Source organism: Chiroxiphia lanceolata, chromosome 9, assembly GCF_009829145.1.
Source record: "Chiroxiphia lanceolata isolate bChiLan1 chromosome 9, bChiLan1.pri, whole genome shotgun sequence".
Classification (NCBI taxonomy): domain Eukaryota; kingdom Metazoa; phylum Chordata; class Aves; order Passeriformes; family Pipridae; genus Chiroxiphia; species Chiroxiphia lanceolata.
This window is the reverse complement of record NC_045645.1, coordinates 3,747,132-3,770,166: the sequence shown is the minus strand read 5'-3', so window position 1 is coordinate 3,770,166 and position 23,035 is coordinate 3,747,132. Positions and strand designations below refer to the sequence as shown.

The following is a 23,035-nucleotide window of genomic DNA, read 5'->3' as shown; positions in this document are numbered from 1 at the left end:
AGACAGACATTCCGGAGACGAGGCTTCACACTCTACAGGATGTAGGAAGGGAACCACCCAGCAATCAGTGCAAAATGAAGCCTTCTGGAAACATTCATCCCAATAACTCCCACTGGACAGGGACAAAGGAAATACCACAAATAATGCTTTTTAATTAAAGTGTTTTATGAAGTGTACAAGACACGGGCTAGGAGGAACTGATAAAACCTGTTTTAAGATAAAATACCTGGGAAGAAGAATATATTCACTTCTCAACTCCTACTGAAAGAAAAGAAATCATGGTGTTTGTTACTGAATATTGCATGCTTTGGAAATCTCACCTTTCAAGGACAACAAGTGGAGCTGCTGTGAAGAAGAGACAACCACTACTGTTGGTGTAGTCACTGCAGGCAGAAAAACAGATAACTGTGTGCTATGGTTACCAGGATTCAAGAGGGATATGAATTAGCAATATACTACACTGTGGTTGCCACCAGCACACATCTTCTTGCACAACTAATAAAATAGCTCAAATGTTTCTATACCACAGAGATTCTTGTATCAATGAAGTAATTCACGGCAGGAGACTTAAACAGCTTTGTGTGCATGACTGACTGAAAAAATAAACTACCTCAAAAATAGTTTGGAAAACAACTGTGCTACACCAGAAACTGCAGAGCTAGATGGAATTGAAAAAAAAAGGTCCAGAAAGTTGAAATATGACAGAATATGCAATACAAATGCTCAAAACGATTAGAAAATCCAAACACAAGTACACAAGGAAGACTTTAAGGACATTATTCCTTTTGGATGCAACACATTGCAGACTTCCCCTGAAATTGGCTGCAACCCCAAATTTATAGTCACTTCCATAACGATCAAACCTGGGTTCAACACTCCAAATACCTCCACATTTTTAGTTACAAGCCAGACATGCCTAACAATTACAGCTGGCAGCAGCAGAAGCAGTTAAAACACAGCAGTGTTCCCACCCAATCCAGCTCTTTTGAGCAGCACTGCCTTCTGCAGAGGGAACCAATTACAACATGCATGGCCTCTCCTGCAACCATCATCTTCACACCAGTCCTCGACTTCTGATTACACAGCAGTCTCTAACAGCCATCCTCTTCCAAATAGTTCTAATTCTGAGCTTACCAAACAGCTGTGTGTCAAGCACTCAGAGCCTAAATTAGTAGTATTGCACAAACAGCCACTGCCTTTCCTCATTGACCTTCTCAACTGCTGAGTTTTGAAATCTCAAGAGAGAAAGCTCTGATTATCCTGGAATATCCCACTTCTCACACTGTCTTCAGGTCTTCACTTCATACCTACAACTGCATTTAAGAAAAAAAAAAGTAGTCATATGAAACATGTACTCAATGTCCACACCATCCTGCAAGTCCTTCAGGGGAAGGAAGTGACAATGGCTGCAAGTTACACACTAGGATGTTCAGACTGGACATTAGAAAAAACTTCTCCACTAGAGCACCATCAAACAGGATGCCTAAAGAAGGTGCCTGGTGCCTGAAGTTTGTTTTTCTACTCATCACTCTGTTCTATACTCCCTTAATAGTGACTGCTTTTGGACTGATCCTCTTGAGAAGCAAAAGGCCTCTGTGGAAGCAACATCAATACCTGTATTGTTATTGTATATTCAATATCATACATTCCATGTTAAGTGCCCCTTCATTGGTCTGGCATTTCTTCAACAAACTGCAACACATGCACCTCCAGTGCAGCACAGGCACAATAAAGAGGTCTTAGAACCAGAAGGTGCAATACCCAAAAGTACATGGAATAATTTCACTGACATAAAACAGTAAAAAAAGTTTAGGCCAGGGGGCACGGGGATACCCAAATTAAAAACCACAAAGCTCTCCAGATGACAATGAGCCCTCTGTTCTACTGCATCATGCTCGGTCTCCAGGGGAGGGCTCCAGACAAACAAGGGATTGTGCAGATGATCAAACCCCAGGGCACCAGCACAAGGCCTTTGAGGAGGGACTGAGGGAAGGAGCTTGTGTAGCCTGCAGAAGTCAGCGCTCCGGGGACACAAAAGGGCAGCCCCGCAGCAGCTGCAGGGGAAAACAGAAACCCCTGGTTTTGAGATGATGAGAGGTAGGGGGCAGAAGCTGAACTGAGAGATTTCAACTGCTGGATGTAAATAAAAGTCGGTTTACCACAAAGACAGCAAAACTTCGGAAAACAGAAAGTACAGAAAGGTTGTGCTCCAAAAACCTCCATTCTTAGAAGTTTTCAAAACCTGACTGGATAAAGGCCTGGTCTCAACAAAATAACTGATGCTGCCTTTGACCAGGAGAGAGAGTTCCTTACATTCCTTTCAACTAGCGTTATATTATAAAGTCTTTCTCTGTTCTTAAAAATAATTAAGATTTTTCAAAATATTTTAAACCTGAAAGAATTGGACATTAAAACAAATCCATGCAGGTTTATTTTCCTCCAGCTTACCATATCTGGATATATAACACAAGATGAAAATGGGTTTTTTTCCACTTTTTGCATGTTACACATGTATGCACACAACTATGAGTGTACCACAGTTATATTTAGTAAAAGAGCTCTGTTTACTACTAAGCTGCAATGATAATGGCTAAATGGAATCAGAGAGAAATATACAAATAAAAATTCAGGTGAGAGAGGCACAAAGGATTCTGCTTTAAACAACAGAATAAAGACAGAGATTGTGCTCCAGAGAAAAATCCATTGCCTTCTTAATTTGCTACAAAAATGAATCAGGAAGGGATTGGCTGGTCACTCCAAACCAGCCTTAATTTACGTCTCAGGATCAACTGGAGCCAGAAGATGGAGCATTATTAAGGTTTTCTGAGCTTCAAAACAATGATATAAGAAAGTAGCAGAAAAGAAACCAGCATCAACCACAGGCTAATTCTGAATATTTATTTCCCAAGCCTAATTCCAAATCTCGCCCTGCTTTGCTAGAATAAATCTTTCATCTTCAAGCTGATCTTATATCAACAGTTACCTCATGCAAACCCTAGAAGTACAAATATTACTTGCTTTCAAAGAAATAATGTAATATGTGCACTTGATCTTCCAGGTGCTTACAACATAGGAAACATTTGGAAAAGCACAGCTTCCATCAGAATATATTTTTTTCCTAGTAAGTTCACATAAAGAAATTTAATACCTTGAAGTACTATTCATTATCCTTCCTAATCTGGCTTTCTAAAATCTCGGTTAGTCACACCCTCTGAAGTCTTTCCAACCTCTATACAGATACTAAATTATTTTCTGAACCCAGATAAATTCTTAAGAGTCTCATTGTAATTTCTTCAAAATTATAAACATGTCATCACCCCTTGGCAGAGGACTCCAGCATTTTTTGGTCTTCAGTTCCCACAGACATTCTACCTGAAGAAAAGCAATTCAAATTATCAAATGTATCTTTATTCTCTATTCTTTATTCTCCTTCTCTGCAAAAATGATCTCAGGATTAAAAGCAACCAGATTTTCTCCAGAGCACAAACCCATGAGACAAGATTAAATAGTTAAAACTTGTCTTCTTTCTCCTCAGCAAAAGTCTTTTAAATAAAACAAGCTGTTCTGTAAATAAATGAAGTAACAAAGCCTGGTTTCCTATAAATTTTAGAATTATCTAGATTTTCTTCCCTCTACAATAATGCAAGCACGGTACTCAAAATCTTACATGGCTGTGTAATGTCTTCAATCTCCCCGGATTCTTTGGGCATGTGCAGAATTTCAACTAAATGTAAAAAAAAAAAAAAAATCCAGCTATTAGGGTGAGACATGAAAGACCTTGTGAATTGGAGTGTCAGGAGGCAAAACTAGAAATTTGTCACAAGATGGGACTTGATCAGACAATGAAAATAGCTACTGGCAATAGCAGTGGACTGGATATAAATAGCAAGGTTTCTCCAAAATAAGTCCCTCTAAAACCAAACGACTCAACAAAATGTTTTGTTGTTTGGTTTTTTTTTTAACATAGCATTTACTAACATTCACTCCGGAACCTTGAAGGAAACAAGCACGCTGCGGGCTTTTTGGTTTGGGGGTTCGTTAGTGGTGGTTTGGGCAGGTTTTTGGTGGTTTTGGTGGTGGTTTTTTTTTTAACCCCCCCCCGCCACGGGCTCTGCTGCCCCCACGCGGTGCCCGAGAGCTCCGCGGGGATCCCGGGATATTCCCGCAAAAACACCGCTTGGAGCACGTCGGCCTGCCTGGGGTGGGTTGAAAATAACATTTCCTAAAGAGCTGGAGGGACAGGGAAGAGAAGGCCCCTCTGTATTTTCACTCTGCATCAGCTCAGCCACAGGCTCGGCGGAAACTTTTCCGGCAAGGCAATTCCAGAATTCACTTCACCTTACCTAGCCTATCGTGTTGTTTAGTCTTCACAAAGATTAAAGCTTTTAACTGGGGGGAAAAAAAAAAAATTAAGAGCACAGAACCAGGCAAAAAATTATGAAGAAAAATCACAGTATGTCATGCAACTTTCACTTCAAGAATGAGGCACGACGTGCCCTTAAAAAAGAAAATCACTGCTTACAGAAACGGGTAAGTATAACAGGAGAAAAATATGCTCACAAAGAAAGAATAGAGATACCATAGCAGAAAACTACAGGTGCATTGGATAGAGTTCTCAGGGAGAGAAAACTGACAGTAAATGCCACACGTGTACTGAGCATTTTCACACCCTTCAAATCCTGCTGGTCCACCACACGTGCAGGACAGCCAGCTGCAGACTCTTACAGGTTGTTGTCTGCCTCTTCCAGACAAACAGTGGAAAAATTCAAAATTTATCATACAGCTCAGACTTATAAAGAGGTTCTCGAAGAAAGAAACCATCACAAGATTAGTTAACACTGAACAAGGACAAGGACAAGTAAAGCTACTTACAGGGTAATTCCATTCCTGCAAAGGCACAAACAAACACTGCTGCTGAGCATTAGTGCAGAATTATGTCAAAACTACCAATTTAACACACAATGGAAAAGAGGGTTTTTTTAAAAAAACCTTTTGCCCACACTGCTACATATTAAAATCAAAGTAGCTCTAACTTTTTGAAATTACATTAGAGTCTGCAGTAAAAAATTCTTATCCTAGCTCTTTTTAATGCTACAATCATAAAGTTTGCTAGAAATGAGCGAACCTCCCAATACTGAGTTTTCAGTTCTTACCCTAATGGTTCTTCTCGCTTCTACATTGCCATTTCCTGAAGTCATACTTACAGTTAATCAAAGATGGAATTCTGCATCTGCATCAAGGCTCTATCAGAAAAGTGGCAAATCTACCACACAACAGCAGATTTCTCTAGTCCTTCATCCATCCATCCCTTAACACAGGAAGTGTAATTTGCATAGGAGAGTACATCATAAAGAGTACTTAGCCCTTGTTTATGAGCTATTTTTAATTATTCTTAAAAAAAAAAAGTTTTAGTAACTACATCAAGAAACTCAAAGACATTTAAAGGTCAAAACCCACCAGCCTAAAGGCAGTCCCTTCATATAACAGCACGGTCTCTATTCATAGAAGTATAAACTCTTTTTATAATATACCTTGCTGTAATTATCAAACTAACTTAGTGGGAAATAAAATACACAGCAAGCAGAAGTAATATTTTATACAGAACTGAAGCTATCATATTTTTCTAACATGAATAAGGCCTATTTTTCAATCATAAAATGGTTTGGGTTGGAAAGAACCTTAAAAGATTATCTAGTTACAATTCCTCCACCATGGACAGGGGACACCTTCCACTAGACCAGGTTGCTCAGTGCTCCATCCAGCCTGGCCTTAAATACTTTCAGGGATGGGGGATTCACAAGTTCTCTGGGCAATCTGCTCCAGTGTCTCACCACCCTCACAGTGAACAATTTCCTCCTCATATTTAATCTAAACCAATGTGTAAACTTACCTTTCAAAACTTTAGAAATATCTAAACTACATTTGAAGCATCCTTAAATATGAAGCAAAAATCAGTAAATTCAATCAGAATTAACACATTTTTTCACTATTATTCAATTTGCAGTCTTTACATTGTACTGACTCAGGCTTCTGCTTCTAATGAAGCACCTGACCCAAACACAAAAGCTCTGAACTGAAAGATATAGAAAATAATGTTATAATGAGTCATAATGAAAAATAATAAAAGCCTTTCCAATGCTCAGATAAGGCACTTCTAGCAGAGATTATGGCAGCAGTGCTAACAGAAAGAAGCAGCATTACTAATTTCCTAGCAGTTTTAACAGAGAACCGCCTATGCTCCACTTGGAACATGATAGAATTGTGTGAGGCAAGTCTCAAAAGGCTGAAAAGTCTTTGCAACTAAATTCACAGTAATTAGATTTCTAATTATACCTAGAGCATTAGTGATTCCTACGTTTAAAACCGCCTGAACGGTTTTGTTATTTCCCTCTTTCTGGAAGCTCAGTCTTTCATCGTTTGAGCAGAAATTCTAGAAGTTTGAAAAAGATGTATGTTCAGGCACAGACTAAAGTTAAAACAGAAGAAAAGAGTTCTTGTGTATGGAGAGCAAAGTTAAACTGTTTCATTATTAAAAAAAAAAATATTCCCTTTAAAAAAGAAAGAGGCGGCTGTGGTATTGATGCACCTAGAAAGCATGAAGTACAGAGCCTTTTATGTGGTGAATCTGAAGGTTAAAAAGCCCCAAACCAGCATTCCCAACAGTTCAGGTTGTACACTTAGTTCTTAAGGCACTTGCACAGATGCAGGTGAGGCAGCTTCTGGCAGCAGCTTACACTAGTCACATCATACCCTAATTACAGTACCTACATCACTCCACCAGCACTGCCCAGGCAGACCATGTCTTTTTTTATCAATACAGTACTTTGAAATACTGCTGTGTTTTTACAAGCATCAGAAAACAACCTCTTCCCCAAGAAAGCAACTTCAGCATATCGCTCCTCTCCTGAACTACACAGACACAGAATGTGTAATTACAGGACAGAGAATCTCATTTGGCCAACTGGACACGAGATGAAAAGCCTTGAGACCTTTATTCTATTCATAGCTCTGCCCTTGAGCTGCTGCGTGACACAGAAAAATTTGACTTTCCTGTGCCTCAGCTTCCTCTACCTTCCTGAGTCAAGTCTGTTTATCACTCTGCATCCTAAGAAACGTTTCTCAGTACATTTTTTTGATCCGTGTCTCTAGGCATCATCACAGCTGAGAAGCAATATTTATATAGTATTTTAAAGCAATTCTGAGATTGATTCACTTGTGACAAAGACAAAAAGATGCAATTGTACTTGTAAATTATTAACTTTGTCAGTATTTAGAGTAAGCTTTCATATGTAGGAAGCCATCAGCTACTTACTTACCTGTTGTGAAAACTCAGCTTTTATTGATTTCTGTGCCATCTTGTTTTCAATGCATAGTGCTTTGAAAAAAAAGATACTCCTCAGAACATGCACACTCACTGTACTTAGACAAGATGTCAGTTAAACTTTTCTGTGATTATTAACTCCTTTTGTTCTGTGAGCGATTAAAGGGCACACTTCCTGCACTGCTGCACTTCAGATGACTCACATGTTTAATCTGTGCCCGAACACTGAAATCCACAAGATAACAACTGTGAAAAACTGATATGCTGTAACAGAGGCTGAGTTAAAGTAGGAGGGATCCTAGCATTATATGAAAAAAATAATAATATTAAATATAAAAATGTTTATAAGAGCTTAAAAATGGAAAAAGCTAATTTTAACACATTCTGATTTTTTTTTTTTGGCAGTTGAGCAAGAAATGCTAAATTCGGACCTTCAGAAATATACACATCTTGGATTGTCCAGGCATTTCGTTATTCAAAATACCACAAAACTGGCTAAGAAACATCCTGTAGTTTCCATACCTGACTAGAATTTTGGCACTATCCTCACACATTATTACTTCCTCAGGAAAGCAATGCATACAAGAGCAATATAATCATCTAGAGCCACAAAGGAGCAACCACTTGAAATCAGCTACCTCAGGTTCAAACACCTATTCAGGATATTCATGCACAGTACAAATTACTTTTTGCTTGATGCCTGGATGCACAATTACATTCCTTCTGAAGTGCAGAAGAAATACATAATTCATAGAGAGCTACACCTCATGACCCAAGTGTATTTGTCCTTGCAAGTCATACCCAGGTTTGGCTGCTTTATTGCCTCAGCTTGACACTGTGATGTACACCCGGACTGCAATGAGAAAAAATGAGATGTTACAGTGACAAGGCTGGCAGAAGGCAACAATGTAGGAAAAATCTCCTCTGCAAAACATCCCTAAGCTGACAGACATGGTCAGAATCAGTACTAAGGTCACAGCAAAAGCAGATGTTCAACTCGAGACAAATCACAAATTACCTCCTTTGTCCCAACAATGTCAGCAGAACTGATGGGAAGCAGAATTGAAATGGGCATGGAAGGTGCCCAAAGCCAGCCTGACTACATTAAAGCCAAGGGAGAAAGTCCATGTGATCTATTCTATAAAATGAGTGATGGGATGGAGCCTCCATGAAGGCTGGTAATACCTTAATCCCTACAGCCACTGCTGCTATGGCCAGACTCTGCACCCGAGGGGATACACGGTGAGGAGAAGGAGGAGAGCCAAAGAACCACTCACAAACAGGGATGAGACAGCCCTCACAAGGAGGTATTGTTTCCAGCTGAACACATTGCTGAGGGGTTCACAGTCAGCTGAGATGAATAAGTCCTTTCACCTCTGAAAGCACTCAGCTGCAGAGCAATTGCTACAAGAGGTAAAGTGCTTTCACTGCAATGTACCTTTCCAGAATATAGAAAGCTGCTGACTTCGACCTCTGAAAATGTATTAGAGGACACAGCTTTGGCTGTATGTAAGACACTGAGTGCTGTTCCTTATGAACAGTATCCCCATCTGCCTATTCAAAGTCACAGGAACCCTTCCCAAAAAATTGTTGGGGGACCAGGGAGAAAATGTACAAGAGTTGAGCAAGTGAAGCAAAGCGAGACACTAAGTCAGGTTAAGGTCAACTCAGTGAAACAAATAAAAAACATACTCTGTTTTAAACTGGCCAAGTTCCTCAATGTGCCCATCAGCTAGTCACACAAATGGAGAGAAGGGAAATAGAAAGGCTGAAACAGCAGCAAGACTGTTGCTGTCAAGAGAAGCAAGAACAACTTACTGTTTCAGGATACAAAGCTAAGGCCCAGCTGTGTGTAGGGAGATGGAGAAGTATTCTTTCACCTTGCTTTTCTATCTTGCTAAAAAGTCATCATTTGTTCAGAACTAAAACAGTAACCCAGGGCTGAAAAAGCTAAAATGAAGACAGAAGATGAGCACAAGTACAGCACTGCAGCCACCCCTTGATCCACAACATGCTTAGGGTGCTATGCCCTTAATGCCCTTCACTAAATCTGCTCCTTACAGGTTCCTAAAGCCGGAAAAGCGTTCAGGGAGTTTTCCTCCTCTGAAGAAATCCCAAGGACGAGGCAACATTATGCTTTCTCCTTCTCTCAACAGTTTTGTCATGCATCATTTCCCGTTGCCCCTGCAGAGTTTTGTCCTGCACTGTTAACATTACAGCAGCACTAGAAATTCCTGGAGAGACAGCAGGGTCATAAAGTAACGTTGGGTATTGCACTAAATAGGCAGTAACAGACCACCAAAAGATGAAACACTTTCATTCCCCTATTCCTCTTGTCTGCCCTGTGACGTGCTGCCTTCTAAAAGACAGTACGTGAATTTTTTTGATTTTCTTTTTAACTCTTGCATGTTCTGATTCACATTCACCAAGTTGACTGTCTCTTCTGTCCTGGTAGCCCACAGCCAGCTGCCTCAGGTGAGCCAGGAACACACACATCTGCTCCCAGCCAAGCAAAAAGTAGCTGGCACAATGACAGCTGTGAAAGACACTACCACAACTGAGTGTCCTGAGTTGCAGGAGTTGAAGTTTAGCCATGCTGCTTATTCTGGCAGACTAACAGGGAGCACCAAGTAACTCCAACAGCGGTAGCAATTTCTGGGCACCAAATCCATTTTTCTGTGTTCTGCACAGATAAGAGAATCATCCACCATAGCTAGTACACTAAAGATTTAAGTTTCAAGCTGAACACAAGTGGAATACTTCAGCCCAATAAGAGAAATCTTAGAAAAGTTAAGCTACTTTACCAGACAACTCTTAACTTCTATTTTTACATCTTTGTTTCTAATACTCACTGCTGCCTCAATAACATTACTTGCTATTTTCAGCGTTTCAAAAAAGTATCACAGTGATCCTCAAATCCCTAAAGCATCTGAAAACTAGCAATTCCTTAAAACTGTAGCTAGATCCATGTTATGAGAACTTTCTGAACATTTGTTCTCAGTTTTGATGCAGAAAGTACAACAACACTAACACACAAGACATCTTAGCAGATGAAACAAACCTTGAAGTTACTAATAACTCAAGCATTAGAGAAGCCACAATAATCCATCTAAATGCTGTTTCAGGTCTCTTCCTGCAAAGCAAAAGAAGTAACTGTTTCAGGAAACTTAAGACTGCTGCACAATACTGTCCAAACAGTCTTTTTTAAAAAAGCTAATGCCCACAAGGTTAATCTTTCAGGCTTTCCAGCCTGGGAAGCAGAGCCAAAGAACATACAGGCACACACACTCGCCCCTAAAGAAAAGGCCAAGGACAGCTGCTGAGCAATTAAAATGTTTACTATCACCATTTCCTTACCACCCTTCACAACAGCAGCATGAGTGCCTTGTAATTCCTGCAATAAAAGAAAAGATAAGCTCCTTCACACACCTAACCACCAATTCAGCCATCTTAGCTCAAACCACTTTAATCAGAGATTTATGCTCCCAGTGCCAAGTTGAGCTGGCCCAGAGTTGTTATTTTTTACAGGAGCACTCCCGCATTCCCATCTTCTGGCAAAGGCAAGTAGGACAGTCACAGCAGAACACAAAACCATTTTGTGCCTCACTCCACAAAGAGGACACGTTTGTCTCTGTGGCCTAGTTGCTCACACACCGACAGTGTCTCTTCATTGGTTTTTCATTAAACAACAGAACAGAAGGAAGTCAGAGGTCAGTGTATGCAAGATCCACTCCCTTGATGCAGCAAAATGACACCCCCAGTAACTGAAGACACAACAGTTGTACCCACAGTAGATATCACCACACATACCATGGGGCTTTAGCCTCGGGAGAAAGAGCATGCATGTTCCAAACCCTTGTAAGAAGATACATTTCTTCAGCACATTTTTAGACACTGATACAAAAAGTGACAAAAATACCACAAAAATACCATTTCACTTCGAAAGAGGTAAACCAGTATTTATATTAACGATAAAGGTTTTATTGCTTTTGATTAATTTAGCCTTTTTTGCTGCAAGACTGGTTTCCATGGAAATGCAAGTAGACTAAAAACCTGTAAGAAGTGAGTCAGTTTTGCCTGTTTATGTCTCTTCAGTTCCCATGGAAACAGACATTAAAAAAAAAAAGTAATAAAAAGGATAAGGGTCCTGAAATACCTTCAGAAAATCTCTTCCCAAAGCTTTATCTCCTTGGCTTCCTTTCCAGAATTAGAGTTGAAAATAATACAGAGCAACAGATGACAGAGTAGTGACTTGATTTTTTTACGGAGACATCAACAGAACATACCTGGAAACATTTCAAAAACCACATTCAAACTGACAAGCTCAAAATACATAGCTACAAATTGTACTAACTTAGGTTTTGGCAAAAGTACATAAAGCAGAGTATCTATTTCTTTAAATTAAGTCCATGCTAATGTAGAGACATACAACAGAGAACAAGAAAACAGCATCACACTGTCCTTGTCCTAAGTATATTTCAATACTGTGAGAAAGGGGGAAAAAGAAAAAGTTGCCTTGAGGGAATGAGTCCAATATTTCCATAGTCAGGACATTTTTTTAATGGAATCATTCCTTCCTTAAAACCCATGCATTTTGAAGTTGCAAAATCGGCTCTACACATACCAGGTTAAGTAACAAGTACCAGTATTGCTATGAGTAAAAATGCATTTCTCCAAGCTGATAAAGCAAACCTAAGAGGCCCTGTCAGCAAGAGCCCATCTCCCACTGTACTTTTCAGAGACAGTGGTGCACCTTCCCACAAGCTGCCTTCTTCACAATGGTACACATAATGGTACACACCTTCCTTCCTCCTCAGAGCCAAAAGCACCAGGGAAGGTGGAAGGAATAGGATGGGAAATTGTTAGGAAAGAGGCCGCAGTGCATGTTTCAGACCTTCAAAGCCTGATCCTATCACCACAATTACCATGCAAAAATTCCCTGGCAACCAAGTGTCCAGAAACACAAGGAACAGAGATGTATGACTATCTGCTGCTCTGAGATCCTTCTGGAATGTTCAGGACAGCTAAACCCGATCACAAACTTTTTACTTCCTCGTTTGTCTCCCACATCACAGTTCTGTGTGCTCAGCACACCCCCGTGCAGCTCAACACTCTTCATCACAGGGCTACGGAATCTTCCCTACTGCCTGTCTGGGAAGGACACGCACGGACGGTGCATGGCTCTTACCGCTACTGTCAGAGCCTGAAGCTGCAACACAAAAATCGGGAAAGAGAAGAAGAAAAGCTCACCTCTGTCCCAAACACTGCTTATCCCAACAGTCACCAGAACTCAAGGGCCCTCCTGCACTCACACAAGTGTTACACACCTCGTTTCTGTGCTTTGCTGCTGCTCTGAGAACTAAAAACATACGGCCACAAAACAAGGCTTTGAGAGAGAGGGGCAGCAATCACTGGAGGTCTGTCTTGAATGGAAGAAACAGCTGAACTTAATTCAATGTTAATTAGTTCACATTAGCCAAATTCAATCTATTCTTGTCACAGGAAAGATAAGCCTTAGAGAATTAATTATTCCTTATTCTCCTTTGTATTTTGGCAAGGTGTAGAGTTGCACAGCAAGGAAAATAGGCTCTCAGAACTCAATAAGGCATCACTCAAAAGGACAGATTTAACTTTAAATGGAGAACATTTAATGTTAAGAGATCGTTAAGAGAAACATTGATGTGTATCTTTCAGTCTATTTTGAAGTTTAGCCTCCTTTCTTGCAGAGGTCAGAAGTGCATATAAACAAATTACTTTAGATATTCAGTTACTTCAGCAGCTAAATACACAAACATCCAAGTCTCAGGGAGACTAGATTCTTTACAAAGTTACCATTCAAATTCATTCATAACAACAACACGTGCAGGCATTTTCTAAAACGTTAAGTGAACAAACCACAGAAACAGCAAGTAAGCAGATCAAGTGTTTTACACCATACTCTATGGCAAATTTGTTTGTTTCCGTTATTTAGGACAGGTGTCAAGTTTACTAAAACCAGTCAATGAAGGGATTTCAAGGGTGTCAGATGTCAGGATCAGATTAGTTTCGTGCCTCCTCCAGCGCAGAGAGCAGAACAGAACAGAGGAATGTGACTGCTGAAGCTAGGGAGTCACTATTAAACAGAAAAAATACACTGGTCACAAGAAAAGAGAAAATAATTTAATAAAAAGGTAACTTAACACACAATCAACAATCTTGGATCATTAAGTACACAAAAATTACCACATCTGACTTAGTTTTGCCTTTGGGGACATCAGCATTATCATATCAATCTTAAAGAAATTTACAAGGTCACACACTGAATTCAGGAAACCACCTGCCTTGTGCACTGAACTAGGCAAGGCTCCCTTAAGCAAATAGAAAGAATAATTGCCCCATTATATGTTGTATCATATTACACATGCTCAAGGAAGTTTAATCACAGTTAAGTAAGTCAATTCAAGTCTGTAATTTGTTAACTTCCAAATGTTTAGAAGCTTAACATTAACTCTTGATATCAAGTTTCCTGATATGGACTTTTAAATTTGTATTTTGAATTTGCATAAGTTCCTCCTGTGTAAAATTACATGATAAATAAAATGGTTTTTGGTGCATACAAAACTCTGAAGACCAACTGAAAACAGGGACCGCCTTCACTGTTTCAAAAGTAACATGGAAAATTTTGTCCTCTTATCCTGGACTGCTGTTCACACTAATATTTCAAGGAGCTTCATCTGATATTTAAGGCACAATCCATAAAAGTGTCTAGAAGGAACAACAGTACAGCCTGAATCAATTGTGACAACTGATAAAGATCAATAATCTAAATCCTTAAAGTAGCATCATGGCTTTGTACGTGCACTGCAACTTGCAAGAATAAACGAACAACACCTTTTACACAAAAGATTAACAGAAAGGAGACACACACCAAACAAAAGGTCTGTGATGTCACCTCACAGTGCTCCTGTCAGAACATCCTGGGTACCCAAAATCAGCCAATGCACTCTAACTAGGCTGCAACTTAACGTCATCTTTCCAGGTAAAACTGTTCCATTTACAGAAACCCACAGTATTTGCACATAGATTTGCAACCCTGCATCACAAGGCAAAGTTACCATAGGGTGTGAAATAACAAATGGCACACAAAGCTAAAGGCAGAGAAACCTGGGAGAAAGTCAGAACCCGCACCAGCACCTTGGTGTATGACACAAACACAAAGCTGTTTCTCCACATGTAACAAAGATCTCACATAAGCTGTGGCATGAAGGGGTTTTTTGCAGGCCTTGGGAAGTCCAAAGTGATTTCCTGGTGATATGAAGGAAGCAAAGGATGGCAGGTGGCATAATTTCATAATGGATCATGTGGTAGCAGATAAGTGTAAGGTGACAGATCAATTTAAGGCCACAATGACAGTCCTGAGCGGTTCCGGAAAAACCCTGGCACCCGGAGAGGGGCATTCCCAGAAACCCACTGTAAGGTGATAAGGCTACACAAAAAGGGACAGACTCCTGATGGCTTCCCAAAAGATCCCAGCAATCATTTTTATCTTTTACTTTGCTTTCACCTTTACTAATTGTTCTTTGCTTCCTTATAGACTAATTGTACTTTGCTTCCTTATATCTTGCCTTACTAATTGTACTTTGCTTTCACCTTCACTAATTGTACTTTGTTTCCTTATAGACTAATTGTTCTTTGCTTCCTTATATCTTGCCTTACTAATTGTACTTTGCTTTTTATACTTTGATTTCCCCTTTCTCCTTACTTCGCTATTTTACATTGCTTTATTTATTTGACCTTTACCTTACAGATACTAATTTTACCTTGCCTTACAAATTTTACCTTGCCCTATACCTTATAGACTACCGTGCATATAATTTACCTTTTTTTATTGTACTTTAATGCCTTAGATCACATACTTCAAGTCACTGTATTTTGGTTTGCCTTAAAGTGTGTATTTCTTGGTCCTGGTGAGTTAAAGTGTGTGCTAGTGAGAAGTGGCTATATTTTTTCCTTTTTACCTTGCGTTAGCAAGTGCGTTTAGATTTTGTCCTAGTCTTTTTAAATTGGTCTGTCATTGACTGGGGTTGCTTGAGTTTTGTATTGAGGTGTTATAGTGAGCTCTTGCTTCTTAGGGAGTTGCTTTTGGAGAGTGTGCTTCTGGTTTGAGGTTTTATTCCTTAAGTGGAATTTTGCAGTTAAATGTTATCACCGACCACACGAACCCTGTAAGCTGTCACAGATTTGTATTAATAAAAGTTATTTTGTGAGCTGGTTTTTTGTTTTTTTTCAGTGCTGGCAGGCTTGTCTACAGTGGAACAACTCGTAGGAGAAACTTGTTGAGAAGGTTCTCCATTGCTATTAAGTGCAGTCCCCATAAACAGGGTATCAAAAGTCCTGTCCATCTCAATGTGAGAATCTGTCAAGCGAAGGGTCTCCCCCTAAGGAGACACTGACTGATTGTTTTCAGACTTTAAAGGCTTTGAATTCCTGGGAGGGGGACACTAATAGACAAAAAATACATTAATACAGGTGGGACAGAAAATCCTCCTTTTCACGTGACAATAAGGTAAAACTGTTAACTACGACTGTACTTATTTTCATGCAGGAAGGATTTTCTACACCTCATCATCAATAGTGCTACTTTTCGGGAGGTCACAATCAAGATTCTTAACTCCCTCTATGAAGCACAAACCTGAAGAAACAATCCCTGTGCAGAAAGACACTGATTAAAACAAATTCAATCTTACAATACCTGTTCCAGTACAAAGCACCTTAGCAGTTCTCCTTGCAAAAATCACTGCATCAGCACAAGTGTCATATTTGAGTCCTCATCTGTCATCACGTAAAACTTCTTAAGAGCACATAACCGCAGATTTGGAGCATGTAGAGGTAGAAAAACGCTAAGTTTAACGAGCATTGCAGCAGAAACCTCCAGCAGCACGCACGGAAGCACAACACAGTGAAAGCAGAATGTGACCAGCGGCTTGTTGTCGGTTCTGGATCAGTGTTTCTCAGCTGCTGATCCAGGGAGCAACAGTCGGCTGTGAGACATCTGAAACAGCCCGTGGAACAGCTGCAGAGAAGCCTGGCTTGTGTTTTGGGCAGGAGGGGGGGAGGCGGGAAATGTTTTCTTGTTTTTTGTGTTTTCAATAAATAATTCTTGCATGCAAGCAAGAAAGCAATCAACACAGGCAAAAATGAGAGGAGTAACTGAGCAATCAGACCTCGGCCTAATTTCTATGTCGTTGCAACTGTAACCTCCTGTGGCACAGTACAATCCTCAAATTGTATTCAATGAGGTCAGATGTCTCTTTGGACTTAAAAAGGTTGAGAGACATCCTTTTAGATGACAGATAGTTGGCAGATAATAACAGGGAAGATAAATGGAAGATGAGGATTTCTGAAGGACAAAATAAGATGATGAGATAACCAGCATACATGATTATAGAAAGAAATCAAAATTCACCAGAGAAAAAAACAACTTGTCATAGACATTTTAAAACGTAGAGAAGATTCAGGGAACAAAAGCCTCAACGTGCAAATTCTTTATTTTGACAATTAGAAATCATAAACTAACACAAAATATTCCAAGAACTGAGGTCTCTAATACTAGATTTGTAAAGCATGAACCTGCTCTTGTACCCAGTAATAAAAGTAAAGCCATAAAGAGCATTAGGTAGTCACAAATTCGACCCCTTAAGCATACTAAAAGCTCCAGCATTTGAGTGGGCTTAACCACATCCCTCTAATACCACTAAATCAGAACCACCTCACTGCTATTGCAACTATTTGAGAGACATTTTAGGGAGCCCAGCAAGTTACACGGTGCTTTATACTTACTTGAATCCTCCCATCTGAGAAGGTGCAACTTCCAAGCGGAATAGTACAGAAATCCCAGTACCAGAAAGAGGCAGAGGGCTAGCAGCAGGTTACGCATAAACACCAACAGTCCCATCTTCACATTAAATCTGCTCTTCTACATGACCTGGGAGAGAAAAGCACGTTGAGGTTGGGGTCGGAGCCGCCTTCTCCGATGGACATCCTCCCTGAAGAGGCACTCCCACACCCACAGTAATCGTGCAACAAGGTAAACACATGGTCAAACACACCCGCTACCCGCACCGCGTCAGTGAAGTACTAACTACCACCCAAGGCAGCTGCCTTTTTTGGCTGTCCCAAGGGTACACGCGGCTCCGGCGGGGCGGGGGGGGTCACCGCAACGCTGTGACAGGGCACCAGCCCCGCTCCCGAGCGCTCCACACAACCGAGCCCGGCACGGACCCGCCGCCGAGGCCTGGCGAGCACCGCGTCCTCGGACACGCCGCAGAGCGGACCCGCATTGCCCGCGGTGTCCCAGGGCCGGCGGGGCCCGCGGGCGCGGCCGGGCAGCGCCGCTCGGGGCTGCAGCGCGGCGGAGCCCCGGGCACGCCGCGGGGACGCGCTGCCCTGGAGGCGGTGCCGGCGCCCGGGGACGGCCGGGCCCGGGCGGCACGGCAGCTCCGCGCCGTCTGACAGCTCCCCGCGGCCGGCTCAGCCCAGGTTTGAACGGGCAGCGCCGCCGTGCTGCCCGCGCCTCGCCGGGCTCCAACCCGGCTACCCCGCGCCACGTCGGGCCCCGCTTGCCGAGACAGCCCCTGCGCCCGGCCCTGCCCACCCCCCAGCCCCTCCTCACCCGGCCGCCGCCGGCCCCGGGCGCTCGGAGCCCGCCTGCGCCCCCCGGGCGCGGGGCTGCGGGCGCCGCCATGCCGGGCGCGCCCCGCGGGACCCGCCGCCGCCGCCGGGGGGCGCCGCGCCCGCCAATGGCGCGCGGGAGGGAGGGGGCGTGGCCCGCCCGCGTAGCGGCCGCCGCCAGCCAATGGGACGGCGCGGGGGGGCCGCGCCCCAGCCAATCGCGGGGCGCGCCCGCAGCCAACGGCGCGCGGGCGGGGGGTCCCCGCCGGAGGGGCGCTGCGGCAGCGCGGCTGTGCGCGTGCGCGGGGAGACCCCCGCGCGCCCCCCCCCCGCCCCCCCCCGCCCCGCCCCGCCCGCACCCCCGGAACCGGCGGCCGGTTCCGCTCCCGCCGTGTGCCCGCCCCGCCCCGCCAGAGCCCTGCGCCGCTCCCGAGTCACGCCGTGGCACCGCCAGACCGCTGCAGTGCCCCCAGTCCTGGCACTGCGCGGCCCCTCCAGGCACTTCAGCCCCTGCCAGGCTTGACGCGTTGTCACCGCACAGCACTGCACCTTCCCCAGCCGAGGCACCTCCGGACCCCGTCGCCACCGCTCTGTACGTCCCCGCTGCTCAGCGCTGTGCCCCGGCAGTGACACGGCATCCCCTGCCCTGCGCTCACTGCATCGAGTGCGCTGCCTCTCCCTTCCGCTGCTGCGCTGCCCACCCTGCGAGCGCTGCTCCGAACGGCCTCACCCCTGCCCTGCTCTGCCCAGCGAGGCGGCAGCCACTACACAGGGAGCCCAGCCCTGCCTTCTGCCGTCACTGCCCCACAGCCCCTGTCCGTGCCGCACACTCCAGTCACTGCCTCCACACCGTCCTGCAGATCCCGACTGCACTGCAGACCCGGCAGGGTCCTGCCCAGCCACTGCACGGCACTGTGCCACCTCCCCGGGCTTCCCAGTGTGGCACAGCCCCCACCACTGGACCTCGCCAGGCTGCACGGACGATGCTGGGCGGCACAGACCCCACCAGCTGCCCTTCTACGGCACAGCAGAGCTCACACCATGCAGCCAGTGCAGGTCCCAGGCACTCCCCGAGGTGTTTGGGTCTCCACGTTCTCACTGCTCAGCTGCCCTGTGAACACTGCAGCACCGGGGCCAGCCTGCACCTCGCTCTTCCCACAGCATTGCCCTCTTTGTTGCTGGCCTTGCTGTTACCCCCAGTGCTCGTTAGGCAAAGGACAAGTGACAAACTCAAGTATAAGACAGCACGGGGACAGAATGATAAAGGGAAATTATTAGTCGTGTGGAGAAAAGTCATCTGAAAGGAAAGAAACCATTAGGAATAAACCTGCATCTTCAGAACAGCACAGCAGCCCAGTGACCCTCCATGTGTCACGGATAACAGAAGGAAAACAAAAACCATGTGAGTTTAAGAGAATCTGAGTAGGATCATGTCTGGCATGGTGGCAGCTCCCAGTGCAGGTGAGCCCAGGTGCCAATGTCAAACAGCAGACACTGCCTTGAGCAGCACAGGGCTGCCTGAGCACTGCCTGAGCCCACTCCCTGGCAGTTCACAAAAGGCAGAGTTCATGCAGGTCACAGGGAGAGCTGGTAGGGACTCATACAGCTCCACTTTCACAGCCAGAAACCTCACTTTGTGTTCCACACAAATGAAGTCAGTGCAAGCTGGCTGCAAGTGTGGCACCCACACAGCCAGGCTTGCAGAACTGCCACACTCCTCTGCAGAGACATAAGGGAGGCACGTGTCTCACTGACATGCCATTAGGTTTTTTTGGATACCAACAACTTCTAGAGGCAGCACAAGAGACCATCAGACTCATGCAAACACCCAGGTATCACTGGCACCAATTTCCCCCATAGAAGGTGCGTCGAGAGGGGACACGAGCGCATCTACACAGCCCGTCCATCTGCAGGTCTGCCCTCCCTCTGCTGCCCACACGACCCCCAGCTCCCAGGGCTGACCCACTCAAGGTGCTTGTTGCTCTCATCCACCTGAGGCAGCTCCCTTCCCTCCAGCTTCATGGCAAGCTTGTAGCCAGAGCTGGGCTGGGCGGCCTCCTCCAAAGGCCCCAGCTCTGCTGCCAGGCTCATTTCTTCCAGTAGCACCACTGACTCCTGTGCCACATCGTGTCTGACTGGAGCCCAGTTTTACTTCACAAGCACTTGCTTTAGGCCTGCTTCTCTCTTCCCCTCTTCATCCCTCTATCCGTGTAAGCTGGGTCTCTTTTCCCTGCCTTAACTGCCCTGGTCCCAGTGACAGGGAGCTGCCTGTGCCTGTGCCCGCTGTGCCACATCTGCTCTATCTGACCCCAAACCTCACCTAAACTGTCCCAACTGTACCACTTGGCCTTTGAACCCCACAGTGTGCAGGCACAGCAGGTGATCTGATTTCAACAATGAGATAAGCAGGGACCTACAGCAGGAAGCCAAACAATGACAAGGCTGGGGCTTGCTCCTGAACCCATGTTTGTCACTCGGGGAAACCATACCCCTGTTATCAGGTGTCGGTGTGCTGGAAAGGATGAAGTCACGCTTCTTGCCAGCCTGGAAAAAACTCAGGAGAGAAGCACTGTGTATCTTTGAAAATCAGGTACCAGCGCCTGGCAGGTACCTGTCTAACAGCCATGAGATGAATTAATGAAGTGATTAGTGATTTGGTTCAAGAAGCAGGACTTCAGTCTGAGCGTGTTCCTACTTAGCTTATACGTTTCATTCGCAGGCAGATGTCAAGCTGGATGTTGCTAGGAGATAGACAGCAGGGGAATAATTAAGTCTGATTAAATCCTATCATATTGCTGTGCCGCTTTCCAGAATGCTCTGGAGCTTTTCAAAGCCAAACTGACCAAATGATAGGGCAAGAGCTGCAGCCCATCCTGCTCAACAAAACCCACTTGTGGCAAACCTGCTGAGCCTGTGGCTGCCCACATATCTGCAGAGCATTTCCTGCAGCAACACTGGCCACAGTCTGGGGAAAAAAGGCTCTGGCAGAGGGCACAGCTGGTGGTTGCATTCGCAGGTAACGCAGGTCACTGCTCAGAGCAAGCAGTGAGGATTCCTACCCCATGTCCCTGCATCGATGCTGCATGCTGCTTGGGATGATCATGATGGACTAGGCATGACTTGGGCACAGCAGGTGACCATCAGCAAAGCTTCCTTCTGCCCTTCTTTTGAAAGGAGCCCACCTGGGGCATGCCAAAATTGCTCTGCAAATGCCCCTCATGTGTGGTGCTAAGCACCATGGGGCGTTCCCACTGAACTGATGCCTGCCTGCTTTTTTCTTTCCGGGTGACTGAGCCATACACTATATGAATGGCACGTAAATAACAGCTACAGGTTCTTTTCCCACCAGTAAATAAAGTTATGCTGTAACTATCTGCATCAGATGCCAAACACACACACATCAGCATCCAGGCTTCCTCCACAGTGAGACTCCTAATCTCCTTTTGCTTCTCTACCCTATAAAAATTATCATTCTAATACTCACACTGTAATCCTTCTCCCCAAATTACATGTCATCAAATCAGACCTGATACTAATTAATGCAATATTTCATGATTAATTAAATACCACTAAATATCACAGCAAAGATCTCTTTCAAGTAATGGCTAGATAGAGATTACCTCTGCTGATGCACAGGCTTGGGGAATGCAATCTGGGCTGTAAGACACTTGTATTCTGTCTTATCTCTCTGACCGAACTTGTTTCATTCACACACTCATTATGCTTTATTCTTAAGCACAGACTCTGTGATCAGCCTGTGGAGAATACTTTGCATTTCTGGTTGTGCTAAGAACAGAAATGTTAAACAGCAGCAGGCCCACACGAAATAAGCTAAACCAATCTGAATTTGGCTCAAAAATTCTGCTACCCTCCAGATGTTTTCAACAGCAAAGAGCCACACTTACCCCTGCGGGCGCAGGTAAACACCTGGAGCCTGTCCAGTCAGCTCCCCGAGCACTCTGCCCAACTGGACCTGCTTTCCCAGGGTCTTCCTCAGCTGAAGTGACCCAATGGTCCTGCCTGGCAGTGGCTGGTGAGCAGCTGGCCAGCACAGCGCTCAGCGGTTCATCTCCTTGCAGTAATTCCAATACTCTGTGTTTGGTTCATGCATAGTTTCCAAGAGAGGAGGTAGGCTTGATTTGGAGACAAGCAGTGGAGACTCCCACCTTTCTGGGTCTGTTTCAGGAGTCCCTCACCCTCACGTTCAGAAGAGCATCCCACCTCCCTGCGTCTGGCTTCAGCTTGCAGACATACCATTTTGTTCTGCCTTCTGCTTGATTAAAGAGCCTTTCAGAGCCTGGCATTTTCTCTTTGTGACACTACACATATGCTGCTAGCAAACCCCCTCTCATCCGTCTTTCTGATAAGCTAAATATACTGAGTTGCTTAATTCTCTTTCTGCCAGGCTTTTCCTCCCACCCTCAAGCCATTTTTTGCATTTCTGCTCTACACAGCCTCTCTGATTTTCCTGAATCCTTTTCAAGATGTAGAATCCCACAATGAGCGTCCCTGATGCTTTGACACAGGGATTAAATCTGCTTTTTCCTATTTTCTGTCTTAAAGGCCTGCATTGGTCCTTTCTGCCATAGCATGAGGGTAAGCACTCAGGCAGGATCATCCTGAGTCTTTTCCAGACCTGCTGCTGGCAGGTTAGAGCCACCTGGGCTGGCCAGCTGGATCTCAGCTGCACATCCAGAACCCTGGCGGATGGAGTTTGGTTCAGGGACATCTTCACTTCCACACACCTCACTTGCCTGCTCCCTGTCCTAAAATCATGGATGTCATGGCTGCCTCTCCAGCAGCATCACAGATCAGTCACTGAAAAGATGAGCTTGTATCCACAGAGAGCATGATGCAGGGCACCGTGCCCACAGGTCCTCTGGGGGCCTGAGGACTGCAGGCAGAGTCCAGTGGGATTTTCCTCTGGGCAGCAGTTGTTTTACCCAGCCAGGCACCACAGAGCAGAGGGGTGCCACATTTCAGGGGGCTTAGGGAGCTGAGCCTGGCAGGAGGGAGCAAGCCACGGCGAGCTGTCCAGGAGCAGACATCCCAGCTCACAGTAGG

General features: G+C 44.5%; 1 protein-coding gene across 9 annotated transcripts in view; it reads right to left on the bottom strand.

Annotated features, from left to right (window-relative positions):
• Positions 1-22,316, bottom strand: part of ST3GAL3 (ST3 beta-galactoside alpha-2,3-sialyltransferase 3) — a 177,782-nt gene extending 155,466 nt beyond the window's left edge. For 5 of the 9 annotated variants that reach the window (XM_032696349.1, XM_032696353.1, XM_032696352.1 and 2 more), the window contains exons 1-2: positions 17,973-18,015; positions 17,141-17,285 (exon numbers count right to left, since the gene is read on the bottom strand). In XM_032696349.1, the coding sequence (XP_032552240.1) occupies positions 17,141-17,255 (115 nt within the window). In that variant the 5' untranslated portion in view covers positions 17,256-17,285; positions 17,973-18,015. Of the gene's footprint in view, positions 1-17,140; positions 17,286-17,581; positions 17,641-17,972; positions 18,016-21,876 lie in introns of those variants that run through there. The other 4 variants (XM_032696357.1, XM_032696350.1, XM_032696351.1 and 1 more) reach the window with 4 other exon arrangements.
• Between the last annotated feature and the right edge of the window lie 719 nt (positions 22,317-23,035).